Source organism: Sciurus vulgaris, assembly GCF_902686455.1.
Source record: "Sciurus vulgaris genome assembly, chromosome: 6".
NCBI classification, from domain to species: Eukaryota; Metazoa; Chordata; class Mammalia; order Rodentia; family Sciuridae; genus Sciurus; species Sciurus vulgaris.
In genome coordinates, this window is record NC_136466.1 from 127,428,354 (window position 1) to 127,448,602 (window position 20,249).

At 34.9% G+C, this 20,249-nt stretch overlaps 1 protein-coding gene across 13 annotated transcripts in view; it reads left to right on the forward strand.

The window, feature by feature from the left end:
* Nucleotides 1-20,249, forward strand: part of SLC38A9 (solute carrier family 38 member 9) — a 102,023-nt gene that overhangs the window by 9,849 nt on the left and 71,925 nt on the right. For 10 of the 13 annotated variants that reach the window (XR_013764702.1, XR_013764703.1, XR_013764704.1 and 7 more), the window contains exons 2-3: nucleotides 5,602-5,680; nucleotides 10,280-10,420. Coding sequence is in view for 8 of the 13 variants with exons in the window: in XM_079145275.1 (XP_079001401.1) it covers nucleotides 10,308-10,420 (113 nt within the window). In the remaining 5 variants the exon portion in view is untranslated. Of the gene's footprint in view, nucleotides 1-5,601; nucleotides 5,681-10,279; nucleotides 10,421-20,249 lie in introns of those variants that run through there. The other 3 variants (XM_079145272.1, XM_079145273.1, XM_079145270.1) reach the window with 2 other exon arrangements.

The following is a 20,249-nucleotide window of genomic DNA, read 5'->3' on the forward strand; positions in this document are numbered from 1 at the left end:
ATAAGCAAATATTTCTGATGGGTCAATTGTTGTTATTGTTACAGACTAAGAAATTACCATTGAGTCATTTACCAATATGGAGTCATTGGTGATCCAGCAAAACAGCTTCTGTGCAGTGATAGGAAAGATAGACAAATTAGTATAAGGTTAAGAAGAAATAAGAAGATCTTACTTATCTTCTGCTTTTTTTTTCTCATCTATTTTAGTTTTCTTCTTTCTTGCTTTATATATATATATATATATATTTTTTTTTTTTTTTTTTTTTTTTTTTTTAATCAGAGCTTTATAGTAAACATAGTACTTGGGTTCATCCTGACAAACTCATCATGGAAATTGATTTCAGTTCATGATCCCCCCACCCCTTTTTCCTTCCATTCTCCTTCCCCTCTCCCATTCTTCCTCTATTCTACTAGACTTCCTTTTGCTCATCTATTTGTTTGATTGATTCTTTATGTCCTACCCTCCCTCTTTTCTTTATTTTAGTTTAGCTTCTGTATAGAAAATTTCTGTATAGACAATATTCTATCTTTGAGTTTCTGAATTTGGCTTATTTCACTTAGAATGATATTCTCCATTTCCGTTCATTTACCAGCAAATGTCATAATTTTATTCTTTTTTTTTTGGATGAGTAGAACTTCACTCTGTATACATACCATAATTTCTTAATCTATTCATCTGTTGACAGGCATCTGGGTTGATTCCATAATTAAGCTATTGAGAATTGTGCTGCTATAAACATTGAGGTGGCTGAATTGCTCTATGTAGTATGCCAATTTTAGATCTTTGGGGAAAATACCAAGGAATGGGATAGCTGGATCATATGGTGGTTCCATCCCTAGTTTTTTGAGGAATTTCCATACTTTTTCCCAGAGCAACAATGTACAAGTGTACCTTTTCCCCCACAACTTTGCCAGCATTTATTATTTTTTGTAGTCTTGATCATTGCCATTCTGACTGGAGAGGAAATCTTAGTGTAATTTTGATTTGCATTTCCCTCATTGCTAGAGATGTTGGACATTTTTCATGTATTTGTTGTCCATTTATGTTTCTTCCATTGACAAGTTTCTCTTTAGTTCTTTTGCCCATTTATTAATTGTATTGTTTGGAGGGGGGTTGAATTCTTGTATATTCTGGATATTAATCCCCTATTGGAGGAATAGCTGGCCAAGATTTTCTCCCATTCTATAGACTCTCTCTTCACACTCTTAATCATTTCCTTTGCTGTGCAAAAGCTTTTTAGTTTGATGGCATCCCACTTACTAATTCTTTCTTGCATTTTGGGTGTCTCGTTAAGGAAGTCATTGCCAGCACCTATGTGGTTGAGTGTTTACCCTGTTTTTTCTTCTGGCAGTTGTAAAGTTTCTGGTCTAATTCGTAAGTCTTTGATCCATTTTGATTTGAGTTTTGTACAGGGCAAGAGATAAAGGTCTGATTTCATTTTTCTACATAGAGCTGTCTAGTTTTCCTAGCACTTCTTGTTAAAAAGACTGTCTTTTCTCCATAATATATTTTTGGTACCTTTGTCAAATGTCTGACAGCTGTAGGTATGTGGGATCATCTGGGTGTCTCCTATTCCATTGGTCCTCATGTTTATTTTGATGCCAGTGCCATGCTATTTTTGTTACTACAGCTCTATGGTATAATTTCAGATAAGGCATTGTGATGCCTTCTGCTTCTTTTCTTGCTTAGTATTGCTTTGGCTTCTCTGGCTCTCTTATTTTTACTATTGAATTAAAGATTTAGTTTTTCTAATTCTGTGTAGAATATTAATGGTATTTCAATGGGGATTGCATTGACTCTGTATATTGCTTTTGGTAGTGTGGCCATTTTGGCAATATTGATTCTGCCAATCCAAAAACATGTAATGTCTTTTCATCTTCTAAGGTCTTCTTCAATTTCTTTCTTCAGTGTTCCATAATTTTTATTTTAGAGCTCTTTTACCTCCTTGGTTAGATTTAATTCCTAAAATGGTGTGTTTTGTTTTGTTTTGTTTTGCTTTTGAGGTTTGTGAATGGGATGGTTTTCCTAATTTCTTCCTGAACTGAATCACCTTTGGAGTATAGGAAAGCTCTTGATTTATGCATGTTGTTCTTGTATCCTCCTACTTTGCTAAACTCATTTATAAGCTCTAGAAATTTTCTGGTGGAGTTTTTTGGGTCTTCTAGATGTAGGATCATATCATTGGCAAATAAAAATAATCCCTTTGATTTCCTTTTATTGCCTGATCATTCTGACTGATGCTTCAAGGACTATATTGAATAGGAGTGGTGAAAGTGGACAACCTTGTCTTGTTCCTGATTTTAGAGGAAATGCTTTTTTGTCTCCATTTATTATGACACATTGGCTTTGGGTTTGTCAAAAATATCCTTTACGATGTTAAGTCTCTTCAATCCCTAGCTTCTACAGTGTTTTTAACATGAATGGGTGTTGGATTTTATACAAAGACCTTTTCTGCATCTATTGAGATGCTCATGTGGTTTTTGTCCTTAATTAAGTGGTGAATTACATTTATTGATTTGTGTCTGTTGAACCAGGCTTGCATCCCTGGAATGAAACCCACTTGATTGTGATGTATTATCTTTTTGATATTATTTTAAATGCAGTTTGCTAATATTTTATTAAGGATTTTTGCATCTATGTTCATCAGGGATATTGCTTTGTAATTTTCTTTCCTTATGTGGCTTTGTCTGTTTTGGGTATCAGGGTTATACTGGTTTCATAAAATGTATTTGGGAGTGTTTCTTCTCTTAATTTCATGGAATAATTTAAGAAAGACTGGTGTTAGTTTTCTGTAAAGGTTTGATAGAACTCAGCTGAGAATCTGTCAGGTTCTGAACTTTTCTTTTTTGGAAGGCTTTTAACTGCTGTTTTAGTTTCATTACTTGATATTGGTTTGTTTAGGTTTTCTGTATCTTCCTGATTCAATTTGGGCAGGTCCTGTGTGTCTAGAAATTTGTCAGTGTTTTCTAGATTTTCCAGTTTATTAGAGTATAAACTTTCAAAATAGGTTCTGATAATCCTCTGGGTTTTAGGAAGGTCTGTGGTAATTTCTCCTTTTTCATTTCTGATCTTATTGATTTGGGTCTTCTCACTTCTTTGGGTAGTTTGGGTAAGGGTTTGCCAATCTTATGTATCTTTTCAAAGAACCAACTCTTCAGTGCATTGATTCTATGTATTTTCTTATTCTCAGTTTCATTGATTTTGGTTCTGATGTTAATTATTTCCTGTCTTCTACTGATTTGGGGGTTAATTTGTTCTTTTTCTAAGGCCTTGAGATGGAGCATAAACTTATTTATTTGAGATCCCACTAATTTTTAATGTAGGCACTCAGTGCTATATATTTTCCTCTTAGAACTGATTTTGTACTGTTCCAGAGTTTTGATATGTTGTATCTCTGTTTTCATTCACTTACAAGAATTTCTTGATTTCTATTCTCATTTCTTCTTTGATCCATTCTTCAATCTCCATGTGTTCAATCTCCATCTGTTTATGTGGTTTCTATTATTTTTCCTTTTGTTGATTTCTAGCTTCATTCCATTCTGACCTGATAGGATATATGGGATTATATCAATATTTTTGTATTTGCTAAGGTTTACTTCGTGGCATACAATATTCTAGTTTGGGAAAAGTTCCACGCACATAAATTCAGCTGTTTTGGGGGTGGAATATTCTATAGATATCTATTATGTGCATTTGATTCATAGTGTTATTTGTTTTGGGAATACCTTTATTGATTTTATGCTTTGATGACCTTTCTATTGGTGATAAGGGTATATTGAAACCACTCAATATTATTCTGTCAGGGTGTATGTGGGATATAATGTCATGGAGTATTTTTTCCAAATAATTGGTTGTATTGACATTTAGGCCATAAATGTTTACTATTTTTTATCTTCTTATGGATTGTTCACTTTATGAGGATATTGTTGCCTTCTTTTTCTCTGCTGATTAATTTTGGCTTAAAATCTGCTTTGTCCAGTATGAGAATAGCTACTCCTCTTGTTTACTTGGACCATATACATGGAATATTTTTGCCATCCTTTTAACTTCAGCCTGTGGAAGTCTTTTCCTATGAATCTCTTGTAAACAGCATGTAATTGGACCTTGTTTTTGTTTTTTTAGTTGTTGATGGATCTTTATTTTTATTTTATTTATATGCAGTGCTGAGAATCAAACCTAGTGCCTCACATATGCTAGGTGAGTGCTCTACCACTGAACCACAACCCCAGCTCCTGGGTCTTGTTTTTTGACCCATCGTGCTAATATGTGTCTTTTAATTGGGGAGTTGAGATCGTTAATGTTCAGCATTAGTATGGATATGTGTTTGTGGTTGTAATGTATAAAACCACTCCCCCGCCCATTCGGTTGCGGTCATTTTCCCCGCCTCCCAACCACTTGTCAATCTGTGAACATCCTAGCTAGGTATTGGTTCATCAGTCAACTTGCAAATATCCTTCTCAGATACTGGTCCTGTTAGCCCAGGGGGAATTCAACTGCCATCTTTCCTCTCTCTTGCTTCTCTCTCCTACACACTTGCTTTACCTCCTCCTCACTTTCCACTCTAACGGGTTCCCTTTCGCTTTCCTTTCTCTTTTCCTCTCATTTTCTCTCTTATCCTGCAGGGAGACACTATGTTTGCTTAATAAACTCCCTTATGCAATTTCCCGTGTCTGGCTTGGTTTCGTGGGATTTTCCTTACAGTGGTTTCCTGCCATTTGGTTTTTTTGCTTTATTTTATCCTGTCTTAATTCTTACTTAGTGGATTCTTATTTATTCTTCTATTGAACTTTCTCTCTTTGGGAACTTTGGAAATTATGCAATTTGTCTTTGAGTAGTCCTTGTAGTGCTGGCTTGGTGCTCATGGAAAGGTTTTATTTTCCCCTCAAATTTGAAACTGAGCTGTCTTCTTTCAGGACTTTGAATATCTCATTCCAGGCCTTCCTTGATTTTAAGGTCTGAACTGAGAAATCAGAAGTGAGCCTTTTTGATTTGCCTCTAAATGTGACCTGATGCATCTTACAGCTTTTAATATTCTTTATTTTCTGTTAGGCATTTGATTACGTATGTTTGACAAGCTTCTCATTTGACTGGGTCTGTTTGGGTTCTGTAAGCCTCTTGTATGTGGATATTTATCTCATTTCCAATATATGAGATGTTTTCTGTAACTATTTCATTGCAAATGTTCTTAATGTCTTCAGTTTGTATCTCCATCTTCTCTTTTACACTGATTCTCAGGTTTGGTCTTTCAGTGTTTTCCCAGAGTATTTGTATATTCTGATCATGTTCTATAATATTTTTCCTTTTTTGCATTCTGTGTACTTAAAATCATATGCCCTGTCTTTAGGGCCTGAAGTTCTGTCTTCAAGGGCTGAGGTTCTATTTTCTACACATTCTAATCTGTTAGTGATGCCTTCAAGTGAGTTTTTAATTTGATTTGTTTTTTTTCATTTCTAGGAGTTCTGCTTGGTTTCTTTTCATTATTTCTATTTCTTTACTAAAGTGGTCTTTCATCTCCTTTAATTGCTGTATTAATTCCTTCGTTAGATCTTCTTTTAGTTCATTGAACATTTTAATAATCAGTTTTTTATAATTTTCTCTTAGCTTTTGATACTGCAGTTTACCGGTGACGAGTTCTGCTCCCTCTAATGTTGAAGTTTGAACACTAGAGAAGCACGCCAAGGCAAGTATATTAAGCAGGTTTTATTTAAAAGTAATAATACAGACTTTTCCCAGGAGGGAGAAGGGGGCCATGGCTGATGTTCTAAAGTCCTCAGAAGTGAGCTCATCTTACATCTTTTATAGGTTAAGGTCTCTTTTGTTCTCCAGTTCTCTTCCCCCTTATCTCTCCTTCATGCCTATGTAACTAGGCCGTTTTGCATAAAGTGAGAAGTGATGGGCAGGGGGAGCACCAAGCTGATTTGGACAGGTAAGGGCCCAGGGGGCATTAATTAGCAGCTCCTTACTTGCTGTCCTTGATAAAGGCAGGTAAATTTGGTAATCAATGGGCTCTGGAGATCTTGACATTCCATTCTTCCAGGGGCAGTCTCCAACTTCCAGAGGCAGATGGCTTTCATGGCCTTCATTTCCTTGATTTGACCCTATCCCCTATTTCTACACTAACTACCTGTCCTTAATTCTGGCTTCACTTTTGTCCACCTTACTATCAGTGGGATCCTTTGTTGGGGGTTCATGGATTTTGGGGGGAGATTTGTTTGTCTGTTTCCTCATGTTTTCAGAGGTCTGGGACTTATACATCAATTGAGGTAGATTCCCTACCTCTTTTTTTTTTTTTAATGTGTCTTTTTTATGTGATTATCTCATTTGTTCTTGGATTTCTCTCTGTTTTTCTATCAAAACAGCAGGTAGGACCTGAGTTCCCTCTCTGATCGTTTCTTCTTGGGTCCTGGTTTTTGGTTTGGAGCTTTTGTCTCCTCACTTCTTTTGAGTTGGAGTAATGTCAGGGAATATTTAGTCTAGCAGCAGAGTCTCTGACCTGTGAACTTTTAGTGTTCCTGTAGATTCTCAGCATCTCACAGAATGGGTGAAATAAACAATAGTAATAACCATTGCAAATAAGACACAGTGTTAAAGTAAATACCCAGTTCCAACTATGACAACTTCAACAGTAATAAACACCAATAAACAGGAATGGTGGTTTAGCAATTGTCAACAGTAAAAACAACCATGAACTAGATCTGACTTTAAAGCAAACAACAGCAATCAAATCTATTGTCCATAGCAGTAATGATTGTATCAGTGTGAAGGAGCAAGGAAAGTTATATAAGCCAGTTAGTACTGAAATATGGTAAAAATACAGTTAATTAGGGGAAAAGCAATGTGTTAGAAAGTTACAGAAGAGTTTACAGTTTCAAAAAGTGAACAGAAAATGCAGAAGAGATATAGTGAATAATGTTTATACAAAAGGAGAAAAAAATAGAAGAAAGTATTGGGAGAGAGGGAGAGAGTAATAGAATTTGTTAGCAGGAGAAAGAGAAACGAGAGATAAACAAATGAAAATAATACAAAACCAAACCAAAATATACAATCAAAAAAAAAAAAAAAAAAAGAAAACCTGAACCTGCAACAATGCTAAGAAAAAAATAATTACATTTTAAAATGCTAAAACAAAACATGAGAAAAAAAGAAACAAGCATATGTATATATGTCCCTGAACCAGTCAGCATACCAGAATTCACTCACGTGTACACACACAGAAAGAATAATTTTAAATTTTTTTTAAAAAATTAATGGCTAGGGCTGGGGATATAACTTAGTTGGTAGAGTGTTTGCATTGCATGCACAAGGCCCTGGGTTCAATCCCTAGCACCGCAAAAAAAAAAAAAAAAAATTAGTGATGAAGGAACTGTCTCCACAGAGGTGATCAAAACAGTCTTTCTTCCCAGTTTTTGAGTTATGTACTGATAGAGCAAGAGGTGGGAATTGTTAACCCCTTTTTGTTTTTATGGTGCTCTCTGAACTGCCTGTCGGAGCAGCTTAAGATTGAAGCCTTTTGGTATAAGATTCAGGTTCTCTTCTCACCAGTATAAGGTGGGATTGATGAAGAACTACTGTCAGTTGGCGTCCATTCAGACCATCTTGGTGCACTCCCAGAGTCCAGCTTCTGCAGAGTTCTGTGAGGTAGTTCCAGAAGGTGGGCCTTAGGGTCTGATCCAGACCTAAGGGTGATGCTGACAATGAAGAGATTAAATCTACCCAGCTGTAGGGCTTGATAGTAGCCGATCTCTGACGTGTGTCTGGTTTGTAGGATCCTCCCAAGAAAACCGGTTATGGGGCAGGGAGGCCAGGCGAATCCTCCACTCACTGCTGCTCAGGAGCACCACTTCAGCTTGTCATGGGAGCCACCAGGCACAAAGGAGAAGCCAGTTGGGCTCCCTTTTGCCCTTCCAACTTGAATCCCCCTAGGTACAGTCTACTCAGTAACTGTTTCACTCTCAGTCCTCCAGGCACAGCCTAGGTCACACTGCAGGTCCTGCTGGGATATTGTGGCCTTGTTGTTGTTTCTGATCTCTGGGGCTCCACAGTGGCTGCTGCAGTGTGATTGCTCCTGCGCAACTGAGATAGAGTGCACTTTTCATGCACAAGTACACAGTGCAGCCTCTGGATCATCTAAGATTAGGTGGCTTTTTTTCCCCCCAAGTTGCTGGAATTCGAACCCTGGCCCTTGCACATGCTAGGCAAGCACTCTACAAGATGGGCTATATCCTCAGCACCTAGGTGGCATTTCTGATTCTCAGGCTTTTCTGTACCAAAACCATGTTCCTCCTTCCTCTGTGGTGAATTTGTGCCGCAGCGCCTGTGCAGCAGCCCAGTCAGCTCCTATATATTCTTTTTTCTTTGTTTATTGTACCCAAATTTCTGAGTCCCTAAGCCACATTGAGTGACCAGTATTGAATTTTAGTGAAATCCTTCTTTTATCACCTCACTGAGAAGCTATACACTGCTGCTTTGGTCCTGAGCCATGGTGTATCTCAGAATGCAGCTTTCCTCTACTCTGCCATCTTCTGTCCCCTCTCCTTTGTTGCTTTTAGATAAAATTTTAAAATCATTTTCTTTTTCCCTTTTACTAGATTTTATATTAAATACTGTTTCTTGCGTTAATAGTTACCTTAAAATTACAATATACATTATATCAGTGTGTAATTGATCTGGAGGATACAAGGATCTTAGAACACTTTAATTTCAAGAACTTCACCTGACTTTTTCTCCTTTGGTCTGTAATTTTAATTTTTTTTTCTAATCCTATAAATAGTTTATTATTTCTCTTGGATTCATTAAACTTCTTGAATCTGCTGTTTGGTATCTTTTTATGAATTCTGGAAAGTTCTCAGCCATTATCTCTTCAAATATTGCCTTTTATAATCTTTTTTCTCTCTGATTCTTCAATAATGTGCTTGTTAGACCTTATCATTTTCTCTCTCATGTATCTTAACTTCCACATTTTTGACCTTTTTTTCTCTCTACCACTTTCTAGAGAGTTTCTTGTTACTTATCTTCCATGTCATTAATTTTCTCTTCCAACTTTTAAACCCAACCATTGGGGATTTAACTTTGACTATTATTTTTTTCAAACATGCTAAGTCACTTTTCGAAAATTTCCACTTTTTCTTTTATTTAAACATAAATGTTTTATAATCTTATTTTGATAATTCTATAGTCAAAGTCCTTGTGGATTTATTTGTTGTTCAGGTCTCACTGATGACACTTTATGTCCTATATACTAGGTTATTTTTAACTGTGTATTATTCACTATCCTTAAAAGATTGTTAGCAGGACTTCTGTAAGGCCTATAGTAAAGGTGTATCCCCTCACAGGAGAGATTTACATTTGTTTCTGTCAGTTACCCAAAAGTGCTACCAAGCAGGCTAACTTAAAATTGTATTCACAGCTTTAAGCATACCTTAATCACTTTGCAAATTGGTATGAGCTGTAGCTTATGGTAACAAATTATTATAACAGTTCCCCCTTCACAGATACCTGTATACATTCTCTGTGGTCATTGTTGAGAAAATGTGGCAATTCCATTATGAGAAAGTAACACATTTTTACTTCTTGACAACCCCTACTCTGTTAGTAAAGCCCTTATTATAATCATTTCTTATTTAGAATGAAACCTGGGCTAGTAAAGCTTTTGTTATAATCATTCCTTACTTTAAATAAAATCTGGATTTGTCTTCTGTTTCTCTAATACTTCTTAAGGCTTTGTAAATATCAGCTAAAATTATCTTGGTATAGCAAATACCCTGAGGGCAGCAACAATTTTCTTGAGTCGTTTACACTTCTAGGTTCCTTAACTTCTCCAATAAATGATCTGATTTTCCTATTTTTAGTGCTTTCAGAAAAATTTTTTAAAAAAGAATTTTTTTCCTCCATTTGTATTGAGTCTAAATAACCTAATCTGTTTTATTCATGGAAATGGAATGACTCACTTATTATATTTTTATTGAGCTATGAAGAAGTAACTACATTTCAGTCTCTGATAAATGTTTCAGGCATATAATTCACTACAGTATCTTTAGCAGCCAAGTGCAGTATCTGAAGACCTATAGTTCCAGCTACTCTGGACTGAGACAGGAGTATCCTAAATTTGAGGTCAGCCTGGGCACTTTTGAAAGACCTCATCTCAAAAAAAGAAAAAAAAAAAATAGCTGTAGCAAATTCCCCTACTTTTCCCTTTCTTCTGTGTGCAAATGTATTATTTATGAATAGTAAAATGTTTTTGAAATCAAACTAAATTGTTTCTCTTTTCCGATTTATGTAGGGCTTCCCTACTGCTTAGACTGAAAAAAATGGCAAATGTGGATAATGATTCTAGGCATCTTCTCAACTCTGAAGTAGAGCATGAAATAAATCCTGGACCTATGAATATCCAGTTTGAGTCATCAGATCTAAGATCTAAAAGGTAAGAGTTTAAAATACTTATTTCATAATTAGAATTTTTAATGATTAAAATATAATATTATAATCAAGTGTATATAAATTTGATTATGAAATATCTAATTTCTTAAAAAAGAAATTAGATATTTTAGTTGTAGATGAACACAATACCTTTGTTTTATTTATTTATTTTTATGTGGTGCTGAGGATGGAACCCAGTGCCTCAGACATGCTAGACAAGCATTCCACCACTAAGCTACAACCCCGGTCCCTAAAATATCTTAATTTCTTACAGGATTTGTATGTGTGTTTGCTGGGAATGTGAATACTTTCTCTCTCTCTCTCTCTATGTATACATATATATATTTTTTTAATTTATTTTTTACTAAACATCTCTGTTGGGAAAGGAAGGGTTGGAGTAAGTTTTACAAAGTAAGATGAATATCCCAGGTGCTCGAACAGTAAAAGTAATAGACAGTCTTTACCTCCATTGAATAAAACATCAGCAGATAGTTTAAGATAATTTGAGTTTAAATTTTATTTCAGTTTATATCTAGAAAACCTAGAAGAATCTTCTAAAAATCAACCCATATAAATAGTAAGAGAATTCAATAAAGTAGTTACTTACAAAATAGGCAAAAATTAATAAACTTTAATGAGAAAACATAATGGAAGAAAAGATAAAATACATTGAAATAGTCTTAACAAGAATGTGCAAAATCTATGGAAGAAACTCTAAAATGATCCTGAGGGATGTAAAATATCACTGAGAATATTTCATGAAATCCAAGATATTACTGATTTTAAATTGCATTTTAAAAGATAAAATGCTAAGAAAACCACTGCCAATAGCTCTGATGCAATAATCCCTTAAGGACTTAAAATTTTGTTTTGTATTTACTGAAAATACTCTCGACATAGTTGGTATTTTATCATTTATCTCATGTAGTTATAAAAACAAAAATACAAAGTGCCTCTGTTAAGGTATTACTTACACATCACATTTAGAATCTGATTCTTCTGAATCACTTTTTGACTTGGAGTCATCAAAATTGGTGTTTTTTTCCCCTCGCAGAATTGTTCTTTGTGCCATGAAGAGCCTTGATTATGTAGCATTTCTTGGTTTTCTTCCAAATCACTAAGGATGCTATTTTTGCATTTTCCTGATCTTACCAGAAGATGTCACAAGAAGTTTTCTAACAACATGATTATGTTTCTTCAAATGTTCCTTAAATGGTTTGATGACTAAAATAACCGGTTGGATGGTAGTTATCTGTCATGCCATCAGGAATAATTACTATCACATTGTCCCCTAATTAAAAATTGTTCTAGATTATGAGGTACATCCTTATTTAGAAATGTTTGTGTATATCAGAATTAATAAAACATGACATGATGAAAAGACATATTCTACTCTCAGTATAAAGACTCTAAAATAAAGATGCCATGCTGTTTACGTTTTAACCCATGAATTCAGTGTGAATTCATGCCAAATGCCACCCAAATGCCAGCAGCCATTTCCAAAGTTATATGGATCAGCAATTTCCCTTCTAAGCATGAATTTACAGTATTAGATGATACATGTATAAGTTAGTATAGCATAGTCTTTTTTATAATAGCAAAGATTGAAAGCATCCAAAATGTCTTTTCTTACAGGACTTGATAAATAAATTATGGCATATTCATACAGTGGAATAATTTTCTCCTATTAGAAGGAGGTGGCTTTATTACATATCAAAATGGAATAAGACTTCAACTTATTAAGTGAAAAAGATGAAGTGCAGAGTAGTATGTATAGTATGCCACCATTTGGGTAAAAATAAATATATATTTTATATATAATACAACATATATAAATGAAGTCTGAGGAAATAAATAGAAAACTAACAGCAATGCCCTCTTAGAGAGAAACCAAAGTGCTTGAGGTGGGGTCTTGTGGATCCTTTAGATTGATACCCAGCAATTATTCAGTGCCCCTTCTTCCCTGTCAACAGAATCCTTATTTGGTTAAAAGCTGCAGTAATTACCAGTCTACGAGATGAAGGAGGATTGGTTTAAGCTAATCTTGATAATTTTGTTTCCATTTTCTAGTACTCAGTGTTTTAGTCTTGCATCTAGAGGTGGCAATGTGAAATTTATCACATGAGAAATTTATCATTTCCTTTCATAGTGGCCATCAGAAAAGATAATGAAATTAATCTTGTGATTCTCCCTTGTATATTCTAACATTGGTGAATATAAGCATTAATGCATGCTGACTAAGTGCTTAGGATTTTCTTAAAACCTCTAAATTCTATGATAAATAATTGACCACTGTGACAATAGGACATAGGTCATTAATATACATTCTATTACAATAAGTTGTCAAGAGTTCAAACAGTTCTCTGAAAATTGGGTTACCAGGGTAGATTAGATGGAAATATATTTTCTATAAAGAAACTTTTCAAAATGAGAGGGCATCAACTGTTTACAATCATTGCATAACTACCTAGGTAAGCACGTTTGTTTTGTTTAGTTTTACTGGTGCTGGGAATTGACTAGGGCCTTGAACATGGTAGGCAAGTAGGTAAGCTATATTCCCTAACCCTAGGTAAGCATGTTTTAAGGAGGCAGATACATACAGGAACTTAATAGTCCGGAATGCTAATTTGCTTGTGAAATAATTTGCTTATGAAACAGAACTATTTGATGTGAAAAAAAATGAGTATCATAAATGAATGGTTCTGTTAAAATATGGATTACTTTACATTGTAAATGTAAATAAAACTGGACAAATTGAGGGAAAACTCATTTTCATTAGAAGAAACAGCTTAGACATCTATTTATAAAACTTCACTCGTTTTAGAGTCATCTTACTACTTTGGTTATATAATGAATAACACCTGTGTAATATAACTTAATGTTTCTTAAAAATCTGTTTACTTTTTAAAATTAGGATTAATCTAGTTATCACATATTTGTGAACTGAAGGATCTGAAGTGTTGCATATACCTTTTTTCTAGTATGCATTGCAGCAGAGACCAACTAGCTAACATAACATTCATCCTTGTACTCTCTAAAATCATCTTTCCTATTACCATACTTTGGAAACTGTCTTGCCTGTCAAAGTACAGAAAACATCTGATACTTGGAGGTTACTTGGCCTCACTTTAGCATGTGGTTTTCTATCTCTTCCACTAGGTGGCAATCCAAATTTTATATCTTCAAGTATAAGAATTTTAACAACCGCTACGGACTGTGCTGGATCTGCTTCTCATTTTGGTGGAACTGGGGTCTAACCTTAAATGGAGGAAGGAGCTTGTCCTTCTAGAGGAATGACATAATCGTTTGGATCACTTGGGGAACTTTATCACACTATGCAGGTTTACTTCTTACTCTGCATGCTTCCCCTCCTTCAAATATTTCACCTGGTTTGTGGTGGGATGAGTAATACTGTTGGAGACAGAAAGGAAGGTTTAAAAGTGTCCCATGTGTATTTGATATCTTTCACTGACAATTACCAGCCTATGAAATTATTTTTCTACTTTTCTCAGACCTTCTGGTAACCAAAGATAGAACTGGTGTTCAGGATTGCTTCATATTCTACTGCTGCTCTGGGACCATGCCCTGGGGCAGTTGACCATTCCAGCCAGCCGACAAACAAATTGTGAAATGGTTCACTTGGTTTTGAGTTTTCCCTCTTGTTAGTCTTCCTTTTTCCTCTTTCCCACTTTTCACAGGGCCTAGAGCTTTGCATTTCCTTCTCTGTATACCCAACATTACCCAAGGCAGGTTTACTCAGGCATAACCCTCCAGGAATGCTTCGTATACCATACTTTTCTTCTGCCCCTTGTTCACCAGTACTTATCTGTCCTGTTCTTCCAGGACTGTGTTGTCAGCTTAGTGCTAGAGTGGAAAACAGTCTGATGTGTCAGGGACCTAGTCCATTACCTTCCTGTTATTTGCATTTTTAATTAGAGAGTCCTTGATATATAAAATCCTAACCTAATGTTTCAAGATTTGTCTGATTGGTAACATTTCAAGAGATCGGATAAGCTATTTAGGGTAAAGGGGGGTATTTAAAATAGATAGCATTCCTTATGTCCTTCAAAATACAAGGTATGCTATAACATCTTGGAGTGTTGTTTTTGTTTTCGTTTTTTTGTTTTTTAATATCAACTAGTCTATGCATCTGTAAAGGTCGGTCTCTCTGTTTCATCTGTCATGAATACCAGCAGTATAGAGCAGCTTGAATTGACTCCTTTTCATACTTGAAGCCCTAAAAAAAGAGGAGAAGACAAAGTGAGGAGTTTACCTAGTAATAGGTAAAGGTAGAATCTGACCCACTAACTGTGATTAGAAGTTGACTGTGATTGAGGCGTACTGATTTCACACGTGGTAATTATATAGATGAACAACAAATGATGGAAGAGTTTGGGCTGGGAGTATAGCATAGCTCAGTGTTAGAATGTGTACCTAGTATGCACTAGACCCTAATTTCACCCCAGAACCAAAAAACAAATAGAAAAGTAGTTGTTTTTTTTTTTTCTTTTTTTCTTTTTTGGAGGTCTGATCTTATTTGTTTGTTATTCTTAAAACTTCTTATTTTTGATTGGTCTCATACTTAGAGGTAGAAACCTTAGGATAGCTTACATCTCTTGGCAATCTGTTCCTGTGCTTTCTTTTTTTTTTAGCTTCTCTCATTCTTTTGACTGAAATGTGTAGCATGTTCTTCAGATTTTTCCTTATCCTTCTTAATATGCTATTTCTTTGGAGGAACGTGCCAGTGGTTGTGTTACAGGACACATGGAGTAACAACATCCTGAATCTTCAAGTGCTTTGGTCCTGGGTTTCTTACCTTCTTGTTTATGAGTTTCTTATAACATATTGTTGGATATCCTTTTCTTTAGGGGAACTGGAAAGTTTGCAGATTCTTTTGGCTTTTTTGGGAGACCCAAAAGACAAGGAATATGTCTTTTTTCCCAAAAGAACTTTTTGCTGAATGCTTTAAGAGGGCAATCTTGGCTGTGTAGATAGAGATGCCATAAATCTAAATACGACTTTTGTTAGGTTAGGATTTTTTTTTCGTACCAGGGATTGAACCCAGGAGCACCGAACTACTGAACTACATCCTCAGCCCTATTTATTTTTTATTTTGAGACAGGGTCTCACTAATTTGCTTAGTGCCTCAAAAATTTGCTAAGGCTGGCTTTGAACTTGCAATTCTCCTGCCTCAACTTTCCAAGCTGCTGGGATTATAGGCATGCACCACCACAACTGGCTTAGGATATTATTTTTTATTACACTAGCATCTTTTTATTCTCTCAAATTCTCTGTTCTTACATTTTTTTCCTTTTTCCTCTCCTTCCAGATATTTTTGTTTACTTCACTACCTTGTGTCCATATCAGCTTTCCTGAGTTTTATCTCTCTGTCCTAGATATGTCTGTTGTGATTTACTTTCTGTTTATTTGCCTAGAAGTTAGTCATATTTTATCATCTTCTTTCTCTCCTTCATTAACATTATTTGGAGAAACCTAAAGAGGGAGCCTATTTGGATTTGACTGGTGCTTTTCAGAGCCAAGTCAAAAGTGTGTTTTCTAGGTGGAAAGGGTATGAAGGGTTGGGTTAACCATTTTTCTTTCCTGGTGTGCTCAGTATTATATCTAAGTATATATTTTGAATAATAGTACTATAAATGCAAGGAAGCAAATTTTAAGAATATAACAAGGTTCGAGACTTCTTTTAACAAATACTTAAAAACAAATATCAAATATTAAATTAATGAAGTCACCTGAAATATAAAGATCTTGTTCAAGCCCACTGGCTATCTATAGCCCAATGATAAAGAATTGATGTTATGAGAATCACATATTTAGATTATGTATCTTTGACTTTCCTGTTTTTATACTCTTATTCTGAAATTGTACCTAAAAGTCTACTACATAACTTTTCTGTTACTTCTTATATTAATATTTTCTCTTGCAATTTATTCTTTACTTCCTTATCATAAGATATGGTTTCCAAGGTCTTTTAAGTATTAGAAAGCAAATGAATGCCTCTACAATTCAGTTTATAAAGTATATAAAGTATCTGTAAAATAACATAGAGAATTGTCTTGTTATTATACTTATGAAAAGGCCTGGTTTGCTAGGGATATGGCTCCGTGCTGAGTACTGCCTAGCATGTATGAGGTTTGATCCCCAGCATCATACACATACACACACACACACACACACACACACACACACATACACACACACAAAGCCTATTTATTCATAAAAATGTCATATTACATCTTTTTTTTTTTTTTTTTTTGCTTTAGTTGTAGTTTATCTTGTGATATCACTACTAACATTAAGGTTATTTTTCTTTATCATATCAATGACCTGTCATTCTAACACTAGTTTTTATTTTTGAACCCTAAGACCTCTGATTTTTATTTACCTATACTTAATGTATAGAATAGCTTATAATCTTCTCTTAAATACTAGCTTATTCACTACAAATAAAAGTAGGCATTTAACTTCTATATATGTGTTTGAGTAGCTATGCCTGGACATCTACATATTAAAATAGTTATTATTTTATTATAAGTTGCTTTCATTTTATTTCTCTTTTATGTTATCATTAGAGAACTATTTTTATTTTAAAAGCTATGCATATATATATGTATTTTTTTCTATCACTTTTATTAAGACTGATAAGAGGGATATTAAGAATAATTATTTGGGCTGGAGTTGTGGCTCAGTGGTAGAGCACTTGCCTCACATGTGTGAGGCAATGGGTTTGATTCTCAGCACCACATATAACTAAAAGAAATAAATACAGGTCCATCAAAAACTTTAAAAAAAAAATTATTTAAAGCCAGTCATCATGGCAAATGCCTGTAATTCCAACAAATCTGGAGTCTGAAGCAAGAGGATTCTGTTAGAGGACAGCCTCAGCAACCTAGCAAGGCCTTGCTTAGAATATAAAGGACTGAGGATATAGCTTAGTGGTAAAGCACTCCTGGGTTCAATCCCCATTACCAAAAAACAAAAATAGAATAATTATTTAAAAAGAGGGCTTGGCCTTATACATTGCTGGTGGGATTGAAATCTGTTATAGCCATTTTTTTAAAAAGTTTTATGATTCCTCAAAATTGTAAAATATAGAGTTACCACATGACTCAACATTTCCACTCTTAGGTATCTAGCCAAGAGAATTAAAGCCATTGAGACAGAAAACAGATTAAGGTGACCAGGGGTTGGGGACAGAGGAAAATGGAGCTTGGGGTTTCTTTGGGAGTGATGAAAATATTCTAAAGTTGATGTGGTGGTGGTTGCAAACTCTGTGAATGACAGATTAAGACATTTAGATCAACCACAAGTTGCTAGAATAAAAAAGTTGACAAAAAAAATTTTTTTAATGTTCTTGAAGACATGGGAGAACTAATAAAAGAATGAAGAATACTGAAGCCTAGACCAGGACAAAGAAGGAAACCCAGAAAGGGAAGCCTAGCATTTCTTCAAGAGTATCTGCCAGTTACAGTCTTTAAGCTGAGAGGCTGAAAACAGAACAGAGTTTTGGAAAGCCTTAAAGGGGTAGAGGAAGAAAAACTGGAATCTAGGACCCATGAAGAGTAGGTCCCACATAAACTGGATTGGAAACCCAGATGGTTAAAAATCTAGAAATACTGAGTGAACTCACAATGGCCTTGGATTGCAAGTGTAGCTCAGTGGTAGAGTGCTAGCCTAGCATGTGTGAGGCCCTGGTTGCAGTCTTCAGCACTGCAAAAAAGGAAGAGAGAGAAAGAGGATGGCTTTCTTGCGTAAACTCATCTCATTTCTCAAAAAGTAGATTAAGGTAATGTAGGATTTTTCCTGTCTCAAATAGACTCCCCAAAATAAATGTGAATTAATTTTCTCTAAAAATATTATTCTAGGACTCAAATTATTTATACAGTTTTCCATATACAATACCAGAAATGTAACTGAAAATAACCAGGCATTAGAAGAGACAAGACATCATGATAGGAAATTAAGGTACTCACATAAGTGATCCACAGATAATGGAGTTAACAGAAAAGACTTTTTAAAAACACTGTCCAGTTTGTTCAGGGAAATTAAAACAATATTGAGAATTTAGTGCTGACTAGACATATAAAAACCAAACAATAGAAATTCTATACAATTATCCAAGTTAATAACTCTATCAATGACAATAACAAATGTTGACTTGGATATAGAATGGTAAGAATGCTCATACTGAGTGTAAATTAGTACAATCACTTTGAAAAAGTTGTAATTATCTACTAACATTGAATATACATTAAATTTGTAATCAGTAGAATTTCACCAAGAGACATGTATAGGAATATATATTACAATTTATTCATAAGAACTCCAAAGTGGAAAAAACCCAGATACTCATCAACAGCAATGGATAAGGAAATTATTTTATTTTCATATAGGAGAATATTATACTGTTATGAAAATGAACATATTATAGCCACACACAAAAATGTGGATGAGTCTTACAAAAATAATTTTGCAAAAGAAGTTATACAAAAAGAATATATATGATCACATCTTAAGCAGAGTTCAAAAACAAGAAAAATAAAAAGTTTATATATGAATGCATATGTCTAGGAAGTACACCAAACTGTTATCAGTCAGTCTGTCTGTCCTTAATTTTTTTTTTTTTTTTTTTTTTTAATGAGGGGGGACAGTGCTAGCGATCAAATCCAGGGCCTGATGCATGCTAGGCAAGCACTCTACAACTTAACAGTACTCCCAGTTCATCAGAGGTTCTATCTAATGGATGATGTTATTTCGTTCAATAACTTCTATGTTGTCTATAATATAGGCAATGTACTAGTTTTCTAATGAGAACAAAGTTATTAAAAATTTGAAAATTGCTATAATTTGAGATACCATATATAAAATAAAGAGCTCATTTGCTTAAAAACTGTTTAAATCACCTAATACTTCTATAGGATGATTTAAAAATTTTCTTTTTTCCCGTTAGGGAAGAATTTAGGAGAAGGATTATAAAAATCATTTCTAGAAAAAAACCTAGAAGCATAAAGAAATATAATCTCATCACAGAGAAGCAAACGTTAAAACCTTCCTCCTAAATTACATACAGTGGCTCATTCCTGTAATCCCAGCTATTTGGGAAGCTGAGGTAGGAGTATCATAAGTTCAAGGCCAGTCTGGTCAACTTAGCAAGACCTTGTCTCAAAATTTAAAAAAGGGCTGAGGATGTAGTTCAGTGGTACAGCATCCCCTGGGTTCAATCCCAGTAGCAAAAACAAAACAAAACAAAAAAACACAAACACCTTCCTCCTGGCCTTCTATTCTATGATGGTTTTAGATGAGGTCACATAGTACAGAAAATTTAATGTGTTACTTGTCAGTTTAAATTTTATATTACATGGCGGTGTTATTCTACAAGTTATTCCCTAGATGTCTGCCTGCCTGGGAAATACTTCCTAGATCCTCTGGCAGATATCTCCTTCCTGTGGAGCACAGATAACTCAGGGTCATCTTGTTCCCCACCCCCAGGTTAGGGAGGGGGAGAGGGAGAAGAGGAAAAGGAAAACAAGTCCCTTTTAAAAATAAGCCTCAGAGCTATATTCAGAATATGAAGTGGACCACTGTTACACTATGACTGTGCTAAAAGTTCTGGCTGAGCTCAACCAGAAGTGTACCACGGCCATTTGTGGTAGTGATAGGCAGGTGTGTGGGGATGGGGGTTGGAGACTGATGCTGTGCAGGTGCTGCTTTGTTGTGTGTGTTGTTTTGGCTTAGGTTATTCTTTTGTTAGGCTTTTGATTTATTTTGGATATGCAAGAGGCAGATTTTGCAAGGGATTAACTGAATGACGCCTA